Source organism: Saccopteryx bilineata, chromosome 3 (genome assembly GCF_036850765.1).
Source record: "Saccopteryx bilineata isolate mSacBil1 chromosome 3, mSacBil1_pri_phased_curated, whole genome shotgun sequence".
Lineage (NCBI taxonomy): Eukaryota > Metazoa > Chordata > Mammalia > Chiroptera > Emballonuridae > Saccopteryx > Saccopteryx bilineata.
The window spans coordinates 242,260,188-242,282,942 of NC_089492.1; the positions used below are offsets into that span (position 1 = coordinate 242,260,188).

Below are 22,755 nucleotides of genomic sequence, written 5' to 3' on the forward strand. Positions count from 1 at the left end.
GGCTGTGGGTTTGTCATAGATGGCCTTTATCATGTTGAGGTATGTTCCCTGTATTCCCACTTTGTTGAGAGTTTTGATCATGAATGGGTGCTGGATTTTATCAAATGCTTTTTCTGCATCTATTGAAATTATCATGTGGTTTTTCTCCATCCTTTTGTTTAAGTGATGAATCACATTGATTGATTTGCGAATATTGTACCAGCCTTGCCTCCCAAGAATAAATCCCACTTGATCATGGTGTATTATTTTTATCATATATTGCTGGATCCAGTTTGCTAATATTTCGTTGAGGATTTAAGCATATAAACTTATCAGGGATATTGGTCTATAATTTTCTTTCTTTGTGTTGTCTTTGCCTGGCCTTGGAATAAGAATTATACTCACTCATAAAAGGAGCTTGGCAGTCTTCCTTCCTCTTGAATTTTTAGAAATAGCTTGAGAAGAATAGGAGTTAGTTCTTCTTTGAATATTTGGTAGAATTCACTTGTGAAGCCATCAGGCCCAGGACTTTTCTTTTTTGGGGAGTTTTTTGATAACTGTTTCAATCTCATTTGTTGTAATCGGTCTGTTTAGGTTTTCTGATTCTTCCAGAATAATTTTTGGAAGATTATATGTTTCAAGGAATTTCTCCATTTCATCTAGGTTGTCTAGTTTTTGGCATGCAGTTCTTCATAGTATTTTCTTACAATATTTTGTATTTCTGTTGTGTCATTTGTTATTTCTCCACTCTCATTCTAATTTTATTTATTTGAGTCCTCTCTTTTTTTCTTAGTGAGTCTGGTTAAAGGTTTATCGATCTTGTTTACCTTTTCAAAGAACCAGCTTCTACTTTCATTGATCCTCTATATTGCTTCTTTAGCCTCTATGTCATTTATTTCTGCTCTGATCTTTATTATTTCCTTCCTTCTATTAGCTCTGGACTTTACTTGCTGTTCTTTTTCTAGTTCTTTTAGATGCAGGGTCAGTTGTTTATTATAGATTTTTCTAGATTCTTGAGGCATGCCTGTAGTGCTATGAACTTTCCTCTCAGGATTGCTTTTGCTATGTCCAATAAATTTTGAGTTGATGTATGTTTGTTATTCATTTCTAGGAAGCTTTTAATTTCTTCTTTGATCTCATTGTTAACCCATTCATTATTTAATAACATGCTATTTAGTTTCCTAGTGTTTGAGTATTTTTCAGTTTTTCTGTTGTGGTGGATTTCTATTTTCATGCCATTGTGATCAGAGAAGTGCTCGATATGATTTCAATCTTCTTAAATTTGTTGAGACCGCTTTTGTGTCCTAACATGTGGTCTATTCTAGAGAATGTACCATGAGCACTTGAAAAGAATGTATATTCTGCTGCTTTAGGGTGAAAGGTTCTAAAGATAACTATTAAATCGAGTTGATCTAGTATATCCTTTAAGTCTGCTGTTTCTTTGTTAATTTTCTTTCTTGAGGATCTATCTAGTGATGTTAGTGGGGTATTGAAATCCCCTACTATTATAGTATTGCTGTTGATCTCGCCCTTTAAATCCAACAGTCTGCTATATATATTTAGGTGCTTCTATATTAGGTGTGTATATATTTATAACAGTTATATCTTCCTGTTTGATTGCTCCCTTTATCATTATGCAGTGACCTTCTTTATCTCTTACTATAGTCTTTGTTTTAAAGTCCATTTTGTCTGATATAAGTATTGCTACCCCAGCTTTTTCTCATTTCCAATTGCTTAAAATATGTTTTTCCATCCTTTTATCTTCAATCTATGTGTATCTTTTGTTTTAAGGTGTGTCACTTGTAGACAGCATATTATGGGTCCTGTTTTCTTATCCACGCAGCTACCCTATGTCTTTTGATCGGATCATTTAATCCATTTACATTTAAGGTTATTATTGATATGTACTTGTTTATTGCCATTTTATTCTTTAAAATTATATTCCTCTTTTGCTATATTCTTTTTCTCCTTTGATCTGTTTACAACAGGCCCCTTAGCATTTCTTGCAGCAGCCTTGGTTTGGTTGTAGTGAATTACTTGTGTTTTGTTTGGTTTTTTTTGTCTAGAAAGCTTTTTATTTCTCCTTCAATTTTAAACAATAGCCTTGCTGGATAAAGTAGTCTTGGTTGTAGGCTCTTGTTCTGCATTACTTTGAATATATCTTGCCATTCACTCCTGGCCTCGAGTTTTTCTGTTGAGAAGTCAGAAGTCATCCTTATGGGGCCTCCTTTGTAGGTGATAGTCTTTTTTTCTCTAGCAGCTTTTAATATTTTCTCTTTATCACTTAGTTTTGGTATTTTAATTATGATGTGTCTTGGTGTAGATTTCTTTAGGTTTTTCTTTAATGGAGTTCTCTGTGCTTCTTAAACTTGTGAGATGTTTTCCTGCCTTAATTGAGGGAAGTTTTCAGCTATAATATGTTTAAACAAAGTCTCTATCCCTTGTTCTTTCTCTTCTTCTTCAGGAACCCCTATGATGTGGATGTTGTTTCTCTTCATGTTGTCACAGAGCTCTCTTAGAGTTTCCTCAGACCTTTTGAGTCTCTTTTCTTTTTTCTGCTCTGCTTCCGTGCCTTTATTTATCTTGTCCTCTAACTTGCTGATTCAATTCTCAGCTTCATCCATCCTGCTTTTAATTTCTTCCATTTTGTTCTTCATTTCTGATATTGTATTTGTCATTTCTGACTGATTCTTTTTTATTATTTCAATGTCCTTTTTTATATTTGCTATCTCTTTATTTAGGTGTTTGTAATGACCATCTATTGTTGTTCTAATATCTTTGAGCATCCTAACAATCATTATTTTAAACTCTGCATCTGATAATTTGATTATATCTGACTCATACAGGTTCTTTTCTGGGGATTTCTCTTGATTCATTTGAGTTGCATTTCTCTGCCTTCTGATTTTGTCTGTGTAAAAGGTGGTTTTGGCCACTGGAGTCCACTGGGTGTGGCCTCTGTGTTCCCTAAGTGTGGTCTGTCTGCAGGCCCACCAACCCCTCTGCTGTGGCTGCCTAGGGCGTTCGGGTATGTGCACTGTCAGTGCCTGCCCACTGGGGCTGTTGCTGTGGTTTCCGCCTCTCCTTCATGGGAGTTTCTGTGATCACGTGCTCAGGTGTACAAACCTCAGTGGCCTTGGCCTTCGCCCCGCACCTGTCGGTGGCATTATGCTTGGCCCTGAGGGAAGTGGTGAGCACCTTTGCTCAGCTGCAGGTCTCCACCTGTTTTCAGGCTTTCCCCCACCCTTGCAGGAGGAGCCTGCTCGTGAGCTGGTAGACCGCTGTAAGCCTTGGCTCCACCGGCTGGTGGGACTGCATGCCTATGCTCAGTAGCAGGACTATGCCTGTTCTGTGCTTTTGGCTCCACCCCTGCAGAAGGAGCCAGCTCCCACGTCAGGCCACAAGCCTCGGTTTCATGGGCAGGTTAAGGCTGTGCTCCTGTGCCCTTGCTCAAGGGCCGGTCTCCACATCTTCCAGGGCTCCTGCCCTTCTACCGCTGGCTTGATTGCAGGTGGCCCGCAGCTGGGCTTGAACACTTTTGCACATCCCCTCTTCCCTAGCCAGGCAAGACTGAGCTCACACCTGGGCCTCAGTGGTGGCCAGCTGGCTTCTGCCCTTGCCGACAGAACCGTGCTTCTGTGTCCTGCCACTACCACCCTCGGGCGAGCCCTCAGTCATGTGGGTGGGGGCGCTGCAGCTCAGACCCTAAGACTCACTACTGTAGTCCCAAAAGCTCCCTCCTTCTAAGGATTCTGCTCTCAGTGCTGTGGTAGAGTTTGTTTGGCTGGTGTCCTGCTTCCCTTTGCTGGTGTTGCTGTTTCCAGGGGAAATATTTGCTTCAGATTTGGGGAGTGACTCGTCCCAGAGGTTAGGGTGGCTGTCTCTCAAAATGTTTCTCCCTGTGCCTCCTAGATTTACACTCTCTTCCTGCTACTCTGGATGTCTCCTCTCTCTCTGTCCCCCGGAGCCATGGGTGAGTGGGTGCGAGAAAGAGGTTTTCTGTGCGGTCCCTTTAAGAAGAATCCTAGGTCTGAGAAATCAGTCTCTTTCTCAAAAACAGTATCCTGTCTTGTTTTCAGCTAAATACTATCAATATGCCTCTTCTAGGCTCTGGGGCTGCAGGCTGGGGCTTTGTTCCTGGGACTCAGGACAATCCTCTCTCTGCTAAACTCACTTCCCACCACGCGAGTCTCTCCCACCTGCTATTCACTGTGGGGAGCTGGGCAGCCCTCTCTGCATTTTTGCTTTTTCTACCAGTCTCAGTGTGGTTTCTTTAGTGTTCCTTGGTTGAAGAGTCCTCTTAGTTTAGTCCAAAGTTGGTTTTTCCAGATGATGGTTTTTAAAATTAGTTTGTAATCCACTTTGGTTCTGGGAGGTGGAATTTGGTATGTCTGCCTAATCCATCACCATCCTGTCTTCTTCCAAGTCCCCTAAATTATAACTAGGTCCAGGGCCAGAGGATTTATAAGCAGAAAAGGATATGGACACACAGGATAATCTAAGTTTCAATGGAAATGTGCCCAGGTCAGGCACAGGTGACCTGCATGCATTAGGGAGAGGGGCCAATAAGGGACTCTCAGAATACCCTACATATTTACAGACAGAGAGCAGGACTGGTTAGGTGACTAATCAGGACAGCTCTCCTGGGTGAGGAAGCTGCTTTGTTAGACCAGCAAATTCCAGAGCTCTAAATCTTTCCAACAGAGGGTCCATCCCTGGTACTAATTCAAGGCCAACTGGAATTCACAATTTGAGGTGAGGGGAAGGAAACTATTCAGTGGAAAACAGCTCAAGGTGATATAACATGGTTGTGAAAAAAGCAGGGCTATGAGGCAGCCCTGGGACCATGTCCCTCTTCAGCTCTTCCCTCCTCTGTTCAGCTTGGTCTGCTTTCCCTCTTCCCTACCAGTCTGAGCTAGCCTGTCTCTCTGCTCCTGCACAAGTCTGTTTTGCTCAGCTCCAGTGAGAGGTCTTCAGTGTTTCAACTCAGCCAGGGAAACACAATCTTTGGTCTTTGGTGAAAAGGGAAAATGCATTCCTTGGGCTAGATTGGAGCTAGCTTATATAGAAAGAAGTCTCCACCCATGGTCACTGATTGGTTCATCTAATACAAATGAGGACTCCAAATCCTTGCAGTTTGATTGGTCCAAAAAGCATAGCCTTATTGTTCAAAATGGAGCTGCTCTGATTGGTTAATAAAGATGTTGATGGGGAGGGGGTTAGAGCTGCACTGCTTTAATTGGACGGGGAAGCCTCAGTCCTATTGGTTAAAAACGGATTCCAGAAACTCCTCAAGGAATGGTGAAATAGCAGAAACACAGTCTAGAAAGGCAGTTCGGTGCAGGAGGCACACAGCTTAGTACAGGCTCTCCCTCAAATGCAATTTGCACGACAGGCCCCTGTGAAGAAATGACTGCTGGCTCTGTGTTGCTTTCTTTGTTTCTTTGTTTAATAGTATAACTAAATTTTTATATCCAAAACTATATTCATGTGTGCTACTTTTCCAACCTTGAGACTATTTCATATAATAAAGACTGTGCTTTTTTTTACTAGCCCATTTCAAAAATAAAGAATTTTGCTGATAATTAAGCTTTGTTCCCCCCATACATCACAAAACAATTTTTTGTAATGTCTTTTCTACCTTCTTTAATAAATGATAGCATTATAATCTTATAAAACAAAACAAAACAGAAAATATGATTAAGCCCAGTTAAGACACCAGGAGCCCTTCTTAGCAGGCATCTTCATTCCCAAGTCCAACTCTGGGGTCAAGCCCTTCTCCCTGTAAGCTAATTCCAGCCCACTGTGCCAGCCTGTTGCTAAGCTACCAAGATGGAAGGAGTAGAGCATTAAGGGGTGACAACATTCCAGGGACTTTAAATTTCTTCTCAACCCTATCTGTCCCACTATCTGTCTCTCTCTGTCATAAATAAATAAATAAATTAATTAATTCTAGAGGCCTGGGGTGAGATTCAAAAAACCTCAAAGACAAATGATTTCTATATGTATACTTTTAAAAAATGACTAGATATTCATAGCAGACAAAGAGGGTCAAAGACATTCATACGCAAAGACATAAACATGTGAAAGCCTCTGGTGCAGGTCTGAGGTCAAGTACACCAGGCACAGAAATCACAGTGCTCAGAGACCAGGTAGGAGAACAGGTTGGATAAAGCTTTAAAGACTCTTAAATGCCATTTTCAAGAGTTCGGATCCTGTTCCAATAGTTTCTGAGGTGGATTTGAATTTACACCAAGGATTGCACAAGGCTTCATTGGGATGATGAAAAATTGTTTGAATTTCTATTATTATTGCTACAACATTTATTTAATAAAATATCGAATAAAACAAAGCAGTGTCAAACTGATTTTCAAAAATAACCAAGTACATTCAATCCCATTACACTCACCATAGAATATGAATTTGGTGCATGAAGATTTTTTTACCCTATAAACAAAAATATTGCAAATATTATTCTTATTTTTAATTCTTTAATTTTATTTGATGTGTTTTATAACATTCACAATTTATGACTACAGTAAAACATGTATATGAATTATAAATACCTAAATGAATTACATTGTGGGTGCATGCTGTACAGTATTTATTAACAGATGTGCCCTGGCCGGTTGGCTCAGCGGTAGAGCGTCGGCCTAGTGTGCGGAGGACCCGGGTTCGATTCCCGGCCAGGGCACATAGGAGAAGCGCCCATTTGCTTCTCCACCCCTCCGCCGCGCCTTCCTCTCTGTCTCTCTCTTCCCCTCCCGCAGCCAAGGCTCCATTGGAGCAAAAGATGGCCCGGGCGCTGGGGATGGCTCTGTGGCCTCTGCCCCAGGCGCTAGAGTGGCTCTGGTCGCAATATGGCGACACCCAGGAGGGTCGCAACATGGCGACGCCCAGGATGGGCAGAGCATCGCCCCCTGGTGGGCAGAGCGTCGCCCCCTGGTGGGCGTGCCGGGTGGATCCCGGTCGGGCGCATGCGGGAGTCTGTCTGACTGTCTCTCCCTGTTTCCAGCTTCAGAAAAATGAAAAAAAAAACAAAAAAACAAACAAACAAAAAAAAGAAACAGATGTGCATAATCAAAATGTTTGCAGGCCAGTCCACAAATAAGAAAAAGTCATCAAAGTCTTTCATATAAAACAGTGGCTTGTTAACATCTGATTTTGAATGTATTACTCTGGTAACAGTTCAGAGAGTGATTAAAGGACAGAAAGAACGGAGGCAGGGAAAGTAGCCATGGAGGGAAATAGGGGTGCTTAACAGTTGTTTTCTGTTGTTTGAAACTCCAAGAATAAAGTGAATTTGAGAATATTGGCAAGCAAAGGGTGCCAGCTTGGTACTGGGCTGCACAGTCCAAGAGTCTGGGGATGTCGGGGCAAAAGAAGTCCTCCTTTTCACCCAAAATAACTCGGGCTTTTAGTAGCAGGAATAGGGCCACACCAAAAAATTTTGCTGCGTTTTCAAAGATTTGGGGGATTTCTTCTGGAAGAGAGAATAGCTAGGGCATTCCAGGCCACAGGATGATACCTACTGAAGCCCAAATCAAGAAGTATGCCTGGCATGTGCCCGGAAGACAGTTGGAAACGTTAGCTGGCCCCGTGTGACAGAGAGCTTAGAATGCCATACTCACTAAGGAATTTTTATCCTGTGATGATCAGTTTAAGCAATGGATGCTCTCTAGAAAAATGCTGGCACAGCCAGTCTTATCAACAGCCTTAGGTCCCGGGACATAGCGATTGAAAGGAAACAAGGATATAGCAGAGATCTCTCAGCATCTGGGCGCTGCCTTGCTTCTGGTGTTTTACCTCATGACCACATGTTGGCAGTCTCAGCGCATCACATTCGAATCTCTAGCTCAGGAATTTCAGATTTCAACTAAGCATTCCAAATATTGCACTCTTAGGTGCTGTTCTGTGTTGTCTGTCTTTGGGAGAATGCTCTTTTTAGAAATCAACAGTCTTTTGTGGTTGTTTCTAAATAGTTCTTGGGATTCCTCAGGTCAAATTCTAATGTGTTCTTTTCTCAAAATGCACAAATGATATTGCGTAGGAGCTGGCAATACAGCCCCTGACAGATCTTGCTAACAATAGTGGCTTTACAAAATTCAGCACACCATGTAGCCTAACCCCATTCCCTCCATTTTATAGATTGTGAAAATTAGTCTCAAAAAGGGTTATGGATAGAGAAAACAAGGTGCAATTAGGAAATTGAAATAGCTAGAGAACTACAGGAATGGTTAGCAGTTGAGATCACCTGGGTCAGGACCCTGTCTCACCACTTGGCGGATGAATAACTTCAGGAAATTCCTTCTCCGCTGTGCCCCAGCTTCCCATATCCCCTTCCTCAGGTTACATTTGTTCCTAAAAATGCCTTTTCAATGCTTCACATGTGCCTGTAATTAACAAGGACCACACGCATTAGGTTTTACTATTATAATTTCAAAGATTATGTTTTCATTTTTAGAAGTTCTAATGGCAATAATGTAAATATTAAGTTATTTTCTCATTGGTAAATTATCCTATTTTTACCTTAAAAATCTAACCTTTCATTATCTTTTGAATATTTGAGCTACTTGCCTTAATGTTCCCTACAGACTGATTTATTTTCTGTACTTCCTAGAATATGAGTTTTTTTCTTCTCCTCTTTTTTCTTCTTCTTCTCTTTCTTCTTTTTCTTTTTTTTCTTCCTTGTCTTGTTCACATCTGCTGACACAGGCAATAAATATTTACTAAGCATCTATGTGCTAGTCACTGTAAATATCATATCAACCAAAACAGACTTTTAAAAAACTCTGTCCTTGGGAAGTCTACATTCTAGAAGGGAACAGAGGGAGAGAAAATAAACAGAAATTAGGGCATGTATTGTGCTAAATTAGAATTTGTGCTATAAAGACAAATAAAGCGGGAAAGGGAAGAGTTGCATTTGTCATAGGTTGGTCGAAGGAATTCTTGAAAGATCATTTCTGAGCAAAGACTGCAGGAGGTTAGGGAGAGAACTGAGCAGGTATCTTGGGCAAGATGCAGGAGTGTTCCAGGCATGTTCTAGGATAGCCTCATGACTGCAGTAGACTTGAAGAGGGGTAGTCGCAGATAATGTCAGAGAGGTTACCAGAGCCAAAATAGAAATGAAGTCAAAGAAAATGTGAGAAAATTTTATTATTTCAGTAGGGATGACTTTCTAAGCATGACACAAATCTGTGACGGCCTGAAAAAGAATAATAATTCTGACTACATTGAAAACAAACATTTCTAATATGGCAGATATACTATAATCAAAGTCAGAAGGCCAGGGGAAATGTGAGAATACTAGCCACAAAAACACTGGGGAACAATTTTTTTCCTTTGAGTTGTATGAGCTTTTAGAACTGTTTCTATATATATATATGTGCATCGATGATTCCAAATCTGAAATCCATTTTTTGGTGCATGCTCTAGTTTTTATGCAGTTTTAATTTATTTTTGTTACAGTTAATGACATGCATTGGTTTCTAAATTGGAGTTAAAGGGCAATGACTCGGATTGAACATAATCACAAGTCAATTTAATGTTTTACAAACATCACTTTTACATAATTGTAGTTGTCTTTAAATGTAAAAAATTATCTGATAAAAACACCCTTATTTTGTTTTAAGATTGAATCATGGCTTCTTCAAGTAGGCATAAATGTAAGAATAGTCCTGATACCTTCTGTTATATATGTGGCTGTTACACACTTCAACGTCAAAGGCACAATAGTTCAACGTTTGTGACATGTGCATATGTTGCCTATTTTCAAGTTCCCCTTGGCAAACAAGACAAGAATTAGGCTCCTCATATTGTGTGTCATGATTGTGAGGAAATGCTTCGTGACTGGACAAAAGGAAAATGCAAAGGAAATCCCATGGTTTGGCGTGAACCTAAGGCCCACAGCAGTGACTGTTATTTCTGTCTGATCCATACAAAGGGCATCAGCAAGAAAAAACAGCATATGATCGCATATCCTAATATTCCTTCAGCAATACGACCTATCCCACACTCTGAGACACTCCCAGTTCCAGTTTTCAATGGTTTTATTTCTTCTAAGGATAAAGAAAGTGAACATGGTGATCAAGTGTATTTTGATAAGCTGCATGAGGAAATGGTTGTAGAATCTGAAGGGTCTTCTTCTGATGCCAAGCAGTCATTAACCCCTCAGCAGTTCAGCCAACCCGAATTGAGTGACTTAGTAAGAGACTTGGGCCTATCAAAGAAAGCAGCTGAGTTATTAGCCTCCAGGCTTCAAGAAAAGAATGTACTTTACCAGTCAGCTAAAGTATCCCACTTCAGGAAGCGTGAACAAATTTTGGGGGACTTTTTTTCCAAAGACAAACACTTTGTTTACTGTCATGATATCAGTAGTCTTCTCAGCCAACTAGGTGTTACCACTTACAGTCCAACAGAATGGCGGCTATTTCTTGACAGCTCTAAATGGAGTCTGAAATGTGTTCTCCTACACAACAGTAATGTTTATGCAGCTGTTCCAATTGGTTATTCAATTCATCTTTGAGAAGATTATAATGACATAAATATTGTCCTCAACTTACTGAAGTATGAGGAGCATAACTGGATCATTTGTGTGGATCTTAAAATGGTCAACTTCCTGCTAGGACAATAGAGAGGTTTTACAAAGTATCCTTGCTTTCTGTGTTTGTGGGACAGCCAAGCTCGGGAGAAACACTGGACACAGAAGGAGTGGCTGAAACATGAAGCTCTGGAAGTAGGAATACAAAATATTGTGAATAAACCTGTAGTTAATCAAGACAGGATCATTTTTCCCCCACTTCATATCAAACTTGGCTTAATGAAGCAGTCTGTTCAGGCTTTGAGTAGAGAAAGTGAATGCTTTCAACATATTATTTCTGCTTTTCCTTCCTTGTCTTTGGAAAAGATAAAAGCAGGTGTATTTGATGGACCTCAAATTATTACATTTTCACAAAGATGATGCCCAAAAAGACATTCTGCTACATTATGCGTTACAATTCACTTCCTGAACAATCACCTTGATAAGTTTCCCGAAAATCTTGGAACTGTTAGTGCTGAGCAGATTACTGCTGGAGCATCAGACAAGATTGTCCTCAATAAGTACACAAACACAAGACCTACAAACACAAATTTTTGCCTGAATAAAATTTAAATAAGTTTTGTACAAATTTTATGATTAAAATAAGTGTTTTAATGTTCTATTTCAAAATTGTAGACAAATTCTGATGTAATCATATCTTTTAGTGTATTAGTGTATTTACTGCATTATATAAATTATTATATTTTCACAAAAATGATGCCCAAGAAGACATTCTTCTTCATTATGTTAAACCAGGGGTAGTCAACTTTTGTATACCTACCACCCACTTTTGTATCTGTTAGTAGTAAAATTTTCTAATTGCCCACTGGTTCCACAGTAATGGTGATTTATAAAGTAGGGAAGTAAATTTATAAAATTTATAAAGCAGAGTTACAGCAAGTTAAAGCATATAATAATAATTACTTAACACGTACTTTATGTCGGATTTGCGCTAAGTTTGGCAGAATAAATCTTTATAAAACAACTTACTATAGTTAAATCTATCTTTTTATTTATACTTTGGTTGCTCTGCTACTGCCCACCATGAAAGCTGGAACGCCCACTAGTGGGCAGTAGGGACCAGGTTGACTACCACTATGTTAAACTAAATATTAAAAATTTTATAATAAGAAAACCTAAATTCTTGAATTGCAAAAAGCTGTAGCTTACAGAGAAAAATGAATGTCAGATTTGAGATCAGCACACTTAAATTAGGTAAGAACAAGTGTTTTTGTGGATACAACAAAACTTTGTTCCCCTGTGTATTCTAATCTTAAAAGTGACATTACCCACTTGAGTCCATGCCATAATCTCTCATCTGGTACTATTTTAAGGCTGTACTACTTAAAAAAAATACAAAGGGAAGAACAGAAAAAACTAACATAAATTTTCACTGATATGGAAATGGTGAATAAATTGTGGTGTAAAAATAGAACTCTCATATGATCCAGCAATTCCACTTCTGGATTTTGTTTTCTGAAGAAAACAAAAACACTGACTTGAAAAGGCATACACACCCCCAAGTTCTTTGCAGCAGTATTTACAATAACCAAGATATGAAAACCTAAATGTCCACTGATGGATGAATGAATAAAGAAACCATTGTGAGTGAGTGTGTGTGTGTGTGTGTGTGTGTGTGTGTGACAGAGAGAGAGAGAGAGAGAGAGAGAGAATATTATTATATATACTGGAGTATTTTCAGCCATAAAAAGAAATGAAATGGTGCCATTTAAGACAGCATGGGTGTCCCTCAATGGCTATGGGTGTACCTCAAGGGTCTTTTGGTAAGTAAAATAGGTCATACAGAGAAAGACAAATAACATGATCTCACATATATTTAAAAGCCTTCAAAATAAAATAAGCTCATGGATACAGTGAACACATCGGTAGTTCCCAGAGGCAGGGGGTGGAACATTGGCAAAATGATTGAAGGAAGTCAAAGACACACACTGCAGTTATAAAATAGGTACTGGGGAAGTAACTATAGTTAATAATGCTGTGTTGCACATCTGAAAGTTGCTATGACAATAGATTTAAAAGATCTCATCACAAGAAAAATTTTTGTAACTATATATGGTGACAGATACAAACTAGACTTATTGTGGTGTTCATTTCCCAAATGTATTCAAATATCAAATCAATATGTTGTACATCTGAAACTATTGTAACATTACACATCAATTATAGATCAATGTAAATAACTGTGGTGTAATGACTAAATACTACATAGCTGTGAAAGTAAATGAACTAATGCCATGTGTCAACCTGCAATGATCACAAACACATAATACTGAGGTTCTTTTGAAAAGCAGTTCTACAACATTTCTTTAGAAATAAGTTGTACTAATATTCGCAGCACTGTATGGATGCACAACTGCAGTAAAAAGGAAAATGTAGACTGGAAAGTAAAAGCAAAGCTCTGACTAGTTATCTCCCTCTGGACTCTGGAAAGTGCCTCCCTTCAGTGTTAATCACCTATTAAGGACTAGTGTCAATACTAGGAGCTTTGATGTAACTCTTGTAAATCTTCGGAACAGTTACAAATACGGACCTGATTTAGATATTTTGCAAACCAGTGGATTCATTTATTCACCACGCATTTGGTACTTAACCTCTGTTTCCCCAGTGCAAGATGGAACTAAGAAGAGAATCAGTCTAATTTTGTCTGAATGAAACAATTTAGAGAGAGAGGAAAGTGCGTTGTCTGCATTTAGCAATTTCAGGAGCTTCTGTTGCCTTGACTGTTTACCTGGCAAGGTTCAGATCCCTGGGTGAGACCTTGATGGAAAAACACGGAGCTCACACGTCTGTGACACTATCTGAGATGCATTGAGCCCATAAACCCAAGAGCCTCTGTGATGTCAGAGAAGGATTTTCCAAAACCGAGCAACTTCTCCCTGGAATCTAGTACCTGGCATCTGGCCCAAAGTAAGACCTGATGGGCGTCAGGGGGCGGGGTGAAGAGGAAATGGGAGGGTTCAGCGTGAAGTTCACCCCAAACGTCAGGGGGCGGGGCCCAGTAAAGTTCTGGGACAAAGTTCGGTGGGGCGGGGTGCGGCAGGGTAGGGGCGCGGCTAAGGTCGGCGCCCCTGGGATTTTAGTGACAGAGACAGGCGGGGAAGGCACCTGCTCACCGGGGAAGGCACCTGCTCACCGCAGAGGGTCCAGCTGAAAACAGCCATGCTTGGGGCCATGGGTTCCCTGGTGGCGGCATTCTGGAGAGAGATCCATCCCCGCACACTCCTGCTGGGTGCCATCGTCTTTCTGCTTCTTGCCAGTTATTTCAGAAGACGGCTCCCCAAGAACTACCCGCCAGGGCCACTGCGTCTGCCTTTCATTGGGAGCTTCCTCTATTTGGGAATTAAGCACCCGCATCTGGCGCTTCAGAAGGTAAGAAGGAGCAGGCTAAGCTGAGGGCCGAGTCCCCACCCTGACCTGCAGGACAAGGACCCTGCAGCGGACCTAGCAGAAGGATGGGTGGCTCTGACACTAATCCCAGGCCCCTGGTAAACCCCACTTTGAGCCTGGTTTTCCTCTACTGGCATGATTCCACCTGCCCTTACTAGGGGTAAATTATTGTAATTGTTTACTATTTAAGTGTGCTAGGCGTGTTACATTCTTCAATTCATTTAACTGCGTGTCTTGTTCAATAATAAAAGGACATCCTATTATAATATGATCACCTTGTGTCTTTTAATAGTGTTATCCTTGCGGTAAAAGAAAGAGTGCTTTCCCTCTCAGAAGTTCCAGTTCAGTCCCATAAATGATAACAGCGCCCTAAAGCCTCACCACTGTTCAGCTGAATCGCTCCCACCACCTTCAGCTTTCTCTCCCTGCAAACCTTTCTCCATAAAGTAATCATTTTAAAATGTCATTCCTCTGCCAAAAATACGGTGAAGGAAAATGATTTGACTTCGGGTGATTGTCACAAAATGCAATGAACAGTTCAAGTGCTATAGAGATGTTTACCTGAAACCTATGTGTTCTTTTTTTTTTATATATAAATAAATTTTTATTTTAATGGGGTGACATTAATAAATCAGGGTACATATATTCAAAGAAAACATTTCCAGGTTATCTTGTCATTTAGTTCTGTTGCATACCCATCACCCAAAGAGAGATCGTCCTCCGTCACCCTCTATCCAGTTTTCTTTGTACCCCTCTCCCTCCCCTTCCCCCTCTCACCCCTTCCCTCTCCCCACCCCACCCCCGTAACCACCACACTTCTGTCCATGTCTCTTAGTCTCGCTTTTATGTCCCACCAATGTATGGAATCCTGCAGTTCTTGTTTTTTTCTGATTCGCTTATTTCACTCCGCATAATGTTATCAAGGTTTCACCATTCTGCTGTAAGTGATCCGATGTCATCGTTTCTTCCAGCTGAATAGTATACCATGGTGTACATGTGCCCCATCTTCTTTATCCAGTCTTCTATTTTTTTACAGTGATTAAAAGCCTTTAAGCAAACTCTTGGCCAATACAGCAAGAATCCATAAAAGAGTAGTGTCCTTAACCTGTTCACCAAGTCCAAATTGGCCCCATCACCATGCCAAATCCCTGAAAAATGCATCCCAACCACAGTTCAATCTGTTAGGAGTTGTCACAGGGAGCAGGAGTCCAGGAAAAGTCCACACAGGAAAAGTCTGCATGGCACTGGAATTGTTGTCACCATTCTATATTTTGCAGCTCATGTCCAAGTCCCAATGACCGCTGCTTCTAGCTGGTAATGATTCAGGTAGACTGGAAAAGCCATTTGCAGCATGCATGGATATGGAGCTTCTGTTCTCCTCTGCCTGGAGAGTTGAGACCAGGTTGCTTTTCCCTGGAGCTCTGCGACTGTGGCCTGGTAAAGAGAACCTTGGGATACACTAAGCTGGGTGGCAAAGGTAAATTCATAATACAAGTTGGCAAAAGGGGGAAAGAGAGCTCTAAATTAGGAGTAGGTCCCAGCCTGAAAAATGAGTGGGACATTGAGGTAGGAGGGATAAAGGAAACACTATATATTAAGCAAAGCAGCAGAAAATAGGACTAGCACCACCCACAACAGAGATCTTTGAGGGAAGAATAAAAAACCTGACTATTCAGGCAAAACATAGTTAAGTGGCCCTTGTGCAAATGAGATCAGTTTACCTGCTTCTTGGAAGAAATACCCTAGGCTCGTCCACAGAGTCATAGATGGGGCCGACAGCCCTGGGCACCTTCAGCCTTCAGTGGCAAACCCCAGCTTTCTAGGCAAGGTTAGGTCATAGGTGGCTGGAGCAGGGCTGGAAGAGACTGAACCCTCCCTTAGAGAAGCAAGGGGGAAGCCTACCTTCAGTGTCCCTGTTTCCTCACAGCAGAGGCATGTAAGCCTGGCAGGCTTTAGCTCAATGACCTTCCTTTCCACTATTGAAGCAGGACCCAGATGGCATCCTATGAGACCCCTTTGGGGTGTTGGAGCCTTCAAGGGTGTATCCTAAAAGCTGGTAGTTCCCCTGATCTCTATTGGGCTTTTTCTGCCTCTAGGTATCTTAAAAGCCATTCTCAGAAGATCTCGCTGAGGGGTTTGAGAATCCCCATCCACCTATATAAATCTTTTTCATATATCTGGAGCTATTTGGAAAAAAACAAAACAGTGTTATTAGCTGGATCTAATAAAGAAGGTAGTAGTTTGCAGGCGAAAAAGATTTGGTGTCTCCTGTTCATCAGCATTCAAAAGAAATGTAATTTTTTTTAAGTAAAAAACATGATATGGTAGACCCGTAGGAATTCCAGGATATGACTACCCCCTCTTAAATTTTTTTTAATTGACCTTAAAATGTTTGCTGAGTACACTTTAATAATACCTTAACTTTAAAGATTGTAAGTGTGACAAAATACAGTAAATGCTTTTGCTCCATATGCAGGAGCATTTTCAGTTTAGCCAGTTTAGGAAATCCAATAATAGAACAATGTATACAGACAATGAAATATAGCATGCTTAGCAGCCTCTCCTGTTCTGACAGAGGTTACTATAGATCCGGAATATGTATCCACTGTAATGTGGACATACAACTGTTTGCCAAATAAAGGTATATGAGTAACATCCATCTGCCAAAGTTGTCCTGGTAGGGGTCCTTGAGGGTTAACTCTAAATGAAGGGGCAGTATAGGACCCCTTGGACAGGATTTCCCAATCTGCCGTGCTGCTTCCCGAGAAAGTTGAAACTGTTTACACCGGGCTGCAGCGTTCTGGTGATGAATAGTATGAGACTGACTTGCTCGGTCTGTCATGGTTGCTCTATATAATTTTCTTTTGGGTAGCTTGATCAACAAGGGCATTCCTAGGCCCTGGCCGGTTGGCTCAGTGGTAGAGCCTTGGCCTGGTGTGCAGGATTCCTGGGTTCGATTCCCAGTCAGAGCACACAGAAGAAGCGCCCATCTATTTCTCACCCCTTCCCCTCTCCTTCCTCTCTCTCTCTCTTCCCCTCCCGCAGCCAAGGCTCCACCGGAGCAAAGCCACCCCGGGCACTAAGGGTAGCCCCCTGGCCTCTGCCTCAGTCGCTAGAATGGCTCTGGTTGCAACAGAGCGACAGCCCAGATGGGCAGAGCATTCCCCCCTGGTAGGCATGCCAGGTGGATCCCGGTCAGGCGCATGCGGGAGTCTGTCTGACTGCCTCCCCATTTCCATCTTCAGAAGAAGGTAGTAGTTTGCAGGCAAAAAAGAGTTGGTGTCTCCTGTTCATCAGTATTAAAAAGAAATATAATTTTTTTTTACATTTCCAAAAAATAAATAAATAAAAGAAAAATACAACAATAAAAAAATGAAGAAAAGAAAAAAGAAAAAAAAAGAAAAGAAAAGAAAAAAAAAGGGCAATCCCTTGTGCTAAAGCTCCAGGGAGCATGAAGTGAGCTTGAGTATGTCCTATGAAACATAAAGCTCTATGTTGACATACAAGTCTTTGAAGAAGGAGGAACTGCTGAAATAGTTCATCAGCATTTGTCACTAAGACAGCAGTCTTTATAGTGGAAACACCATAAGTAAGTATTTGCTGTCTGTCTATACATTAAAGGGGGAATATGGCAAATGCTGAAAAGCCATGATCTTAGTGCCCCTCCCCTCCCCCAACCCCCTCCCTCTCCTCCCCCCCACCCTGTAACTCCAACACTGTTGTCCATGTCTCTGAGTCTCATCTTTATGTCCCACCTATGTATGGAATCCTATAGTTCTTAGTTTTTTCTGATTTATTTCTTTCGTTCAGTATAATGTTATCAAGGCCCATCCATGTTGTTGTAAAAGATCCTATGTCATCATTTCTTATGGCTGAGTAGTATTCCATAGTATATATATACCAAAGCTTTTTAATCCACTCGTCCTCTGATGGACACTTGGGCTGTTTCCAGATCTTTGCTATTGTGAACAATGCTGCCATAAACATGGGGGTGCATTTCTTCTTTTCAAACAGTGCTATGGTGTTCTTGGGGTATATTCCTAACAGTGGTATAGCTGGGTCAAAAGGCAGTTCGATTTTTATTTTCTTGAGGAATCTCCATACTGTTTTCCACAGTAGCTGCACCAGTCTGCATTCCCACCAGCAGTGCAGGAGGGTTCCCTTTTCTCCACATCCTCGCCAGCACTTATTCTGTGTTGTTTTATTGATGAGCGCCATTCTGACAGGTGTGAGGTGATATCTCATTGTGGTTTTAATTTGCATTTCTCTAATCATTAGTGAAGTTGAACATTTTTTTCATATGCCTATTGGCCATCTGTGTGTCCTCTTTGGAGAAATGTCTATTCATTTCTTTTGCCCATTTTTGGATTGGATTGTTTGTCTTCCTGGTATTAAGTTTTACAAGTTCTTTATAAATTTTGGTTATTAACCCCTTTTCAGACGCAATGTCAAATATATTCTCCCATTGTGTAGTTTGTCTTTTTATTCTGTTCTTATTGTCTTTAGCTGTGCAGAAGCTTTTTAGTTTGATATAGTCCCATTTGTTTATTTCACTTGCCTATGGAGACAAATCAGCAAATATATTGCTGCAAGAGATGTCAGAGAGCTTACTGCCTATGTTTTCTTCTAAGACGCTTATGGTTTTATGGTTTACATTTAAGTCTTTTATCCATTTTGAGTTTATTTTTGTGAGTGGTGTAAGTTGGTGGTCTAGATTTATTTTTTTGCAGGTAGCTGTCCAATTTTTCCAACACCATTTGTAGAAGAGGCTGTCTTTACTCCATTGTATTTCTTTACCTCCTTTGTCAAATATCAGTTGTCCATAGAACTGTGGGTTTATTTCTGGGTTCTCTGTTCTGTTTCATTGATCTATGTGCCTGTTCTTATGCCAGTACCATGCTGTTTTGAGTACAATGGCCTTATAATATAACTTGATATTTGGAAGTGTGATACCTCCCGCTTTATTCTTCCTTTTCAAGACTGCTGAGGCTATTCGTGTTCTCTTTTGGTTCCATATAAATTTTTGGAATAAGTGTTCTATATCTTTGAAGTAAGTCATCGGTATTTTAATTGGTATTGCATTAAATTTATAAATTGCTTTGGGTAATACAGACATTTTAATGATGTTTATTCTTCCTAACCATGAGCATGGTATATGCCTCCACTCATTCGTATCTTCCCTGATTTCTTTTATCAATGTTTTATAATTTTCCGAGTACAAGTCTTTAATCTCCTTGGTTAGATTTATTCCTAGGTACTTTATTTTTTTGGTTGCAATGGTAAAGGGGATTGATTCCTTGATTTCTCTTTCTGAAAGTTCATTATTAGTGTGTAAAAATGCCTCTGGGCCCTGGCTGGTTGGCTCAGCGGTAGAGTGTCCGCCTGGCGTGCAGGGGACCCAGGTTTGTTCCCAGCCAGGGCACATAGGAGAAGCGCCCATTTGCTTCTCCACCACCCCCCCTTCCTCTCTGTCTCTCTCTTCCCCTCTTGCAGCCAAGGCTCCATTGGAGAAAAGATGGCCCGGGCGCTGGGGATGGCTCCTTGGCCTCTGCCCCAGGTGCTAGAGTGGCTCTGGTCATGGCAGAGTGACGCCCAGGAGGGAAAGAGCATTGTCCCCTGGTGGGCAGAGCGTTGCCCCTGGTGGGCGTGCCGGGTGGATCCCGGTCATGCGCATGCGGGAGTCTGACTGTCTCTCCCCGTTTCCAGCTTCAGAAAAAAAAAATGCCTCTGATTTCTGAGTATTGATTTTATATCCTGCCACCTTGCCGAATTCATTTATCAGGTCTAGTCATTTTTTGACTGAGACTTTAGGGTTTTCTATATACAATATCATATCATCTGCAAATAATGATAGTTTTACTTCTTCTTTTCCAATTTGGATGCCTTTTATTTCTTTTTCTTGTCTGATTGCTGTGGCTAGGACTTTCAAAACTATGTTGAATAAGAGTGGTGAAAGGGGGCACCCCTGCCTTGTTCCTGATCTTAAGGGGATTGCTTTTAATTTTTGCCCATTGAGTATGATGTTGGCTTTGGGTTTGTCATAGATGGTCTTTATCATGTTGAGGTATGTTCCCTGTATTCCCACTTTGCTGAGAGTTTTGATCATGAATGAGTGCTGGATTTTATCAAGTGCTTTTTCTGCATCTATTGAAATTATCATGTGGTTTTTCTCCTTCCTTTTGTTTATGTGATGAATCACATTGATTGATTTGCAAATATTATACCAGCCTTGCCTCCCCAGAATAAGTCCCACTTGATCATGGTGTATGATTTTTTTCATATATTGCTGGATCCGGTTTACTAATATTTTGTTGAGGATTTTTGCATCTAAATTCATCAGGAATATTGGCCTATAATTTTCTTTTTTTGTGTTGTCTTTGCTTGGTTTTGGAATCAGAATTATGCTCGCCTCATAAAAGGAGTTTGGAAGTCTTCCTTCCTCTTGAATTTTTTGAAATAGCTTGAGAAGGACAGGAGTTAGTTCTTCTTTAAATATTTGGTAGAATTCACTTGTGATGCCATCAGGCCCCGGACTTTTCTTTTGTGGGGAGTTTTTTGATAGCTGTTTCAATCTCATTTGTTGTAATCAGTCTGTTTAGGTTTTCTGATTCTTTCAGATTGATTTTTGGAAGATTATATGATTCAAGGAATTTGTCCATTTCATCTAGGTTGTCTAGTTTTTTGGCGTACATTTCTTCATAGTATTTTCTTATAATATTTTGTATTTCTGTTGTGTCAGTTGTTATTTCTCCACTCTTGTTTCTAATTTTATTTATTTGAGTCCTCTCTCTTTTTTTCTTGGTGAATCTCGTTAAAGGTTCATTGATCTTGTTTACCTTTTCAAAAAACCAGCTCCTGGTTTCATTGATCCTCTGTATTGTTTCTTTAGCCTCTGTGTCATTTATTTCTGCTCTGATCTTTATTATTTCCTTCCTTCTACTAGCTCTGGGCTTTACTTGCTGTTCTTTTTCTAGTTCTTTTAGATGCAGGGTTAAGCTGTTTATTTGAGCTTTTTCTAGCTTCTTGAGGTATGCCTGTAATGCTATAAACTTCTCTCTCAGGATTACCTTTGCTGTGTCCCATAAATTTTGAGTTGATATATGCTCATTATCGTTTGTTTCTAGGAATTTTTAAATTTCTTCTTTGATCTCAATGTTAACCCATTCGTTATTTAATAACATGCTATTTAGTTTCCAAGTGTTTGAACATTTTCAATTTTTCTATTGTGGTTGATTTCTAGTTTAATGTCATTGTGATCAGAGAAAGTGATCGATATGATATCAATCTTCTTAAATTTGTTGAGACCACTTTTGTGCCCTAACATGTGGTCTATTCTAGAGAATGTACCATGAGTGCTTGAAAAGAATGTATATTCTGCTGTTTTAGGGTGAAAGGTTCTGAAGATATCTATTAAATCGAGTTGATCTAATATGTCCTTTAAGTCTGCTGTTTCTTTGTTAATTTTCTCTCTTGAGGATCTATCTAATGATGTTAATGGGGTATTGAAATCCCCTACTATTATAGTATTGCTGTTGATCTCGCCCTTTAAGTCCATCAAAGTCTGCTTTATATATTTAGGTGCTCCTATATTAGGTGCGTAGATATTTATAATGGTTATATCTTCCTTCTGGATTGCTCCCTTTATCATTATGTAGTGACCCTCTTTATCTCTAACTATGATCTTTGTTTTAAAGTCCATTTTGTCTGATATAAGTATTGCTACCCCAGCTTTTTTTTCATTTCCATTTGCGTGAAATATTTTTTTCCATCCTTTTATCTTCAGTGTGCATCTTTTGATTTAAGGTGTGTTTCCTGTAGACAGCATATGTATGGGTCCTGTTTTCTTATCCACGCAGCTACCCTATGTCTCTTGATTGGATCATTTAATCCATTAACATTTAAGGTTATTACTGATATGTAATTGTTTATTGCCATTTTTTTCTTTAAAACTCTTTTCCTCTTTTGCTATATTCTTTTTTTCCTTTGATCTGTTTACAACAGGTCCCTTAGCATTTCTTGCAGCCTTGGTTTGGTTGCAGTGAATTCCTTGAGTTTTTTTTTGTCTGTAAAGCTTTTTATTTCTCCTTTAATTTTAAATGATAGCCTTGCTGGATAAAGTAGTCTTGGTTGTAGCTTCTTGTTCTGCATTACTTTGAATATTTCTTGCCATTCCCTTCTGGCCTCAAGTGTTTCTGTTGAGAAGTCAGAAGTCATCCTTATGGGGTCTCCTTTGTAGGTGATAGTCTTTTTTTCTCTAGCAGCTTTTAATATCTTCTCTTTATCATTTAGCTTTGGTATTTTAATTATGATGTGTCTTGGTGTTGGTTTCTTTGGGTTTCTCCTTAATGGAGTTCTCTATGCTTCCTGAACATGTGAAATGTTTTCCTGCCTTAATTGGGGGAAGTTTTCCGCTATGATATGTTTGAACAAAGTCTCTATCCCTTGTTCTTTCTCTTCTTCTTCAGGAACCCCTATGATGTGGATGTTGTTTTTCTTCATGTTGTCACAGAGCTCTCTTAGAGTTTCCTCAGACTTTTTGAGTCTCTTTTCTTTTTTCTGCTCTGCTTCTGTGCCTTTATTTATTGTGTCCTCTAACTCGCTGATTCGATTCTCTGCTTCATCCATCCTGCTTTTAATTCCTTCCATTGTATTCTTTACTTCGGATATTGTATTTGTCATTTCTGACTGATTCTTTTTTATTATTTCAATATCCTTTTTTATATTTGTTATCTCTTTATTTAGTTTTTCATAATGGCCATCTATGGTTGTTCTAATATCTTTGAGGATCCTAA

At 40.0% G+C, this 22,755-nt stretch overlaps 1 protein-coding gene and 1 non-coding gene across 4 annotated transcripts in view; both read left to right on the plus strand.

The window, feature by feature from the left end:
• Positions 1–6,594: 6,594 nt before the first annotated feature.
• Positions 6,595–6,670, plus strand: TRNAT-AGU (transfer RNA threonine (anticodon AGU)). Its single transcript has one exon. It is a non-coding gene; the product is annotated as a tRNA-Thr (tRNA).
• A 6,936-nt stretch (positions 6,671–13,606) lies between these two features.
• The window catches only part of LOC136331103 (cytochrome P450 2J2-like), a 66,830-nt gene continuing 57,681 nt past the window's right edge, over positions 13,607–22,755 (plus strand). For all 3 annotated transcript variants that reach the window (XM_066269059.1, XM_066269058.1, XM_066269057.1), the window contains exon 1: positions 13,607–13,945. In XM_066269059.1, the coding sequence (XP_066125156.1) occupies positions 13,736–13,945 (210 nt within the window). In that variant the 5' untranslated portion in view covers positions 13,607–13,735. The remainder of the gene's footprint in view (positions 13,946–22,755) is intronic.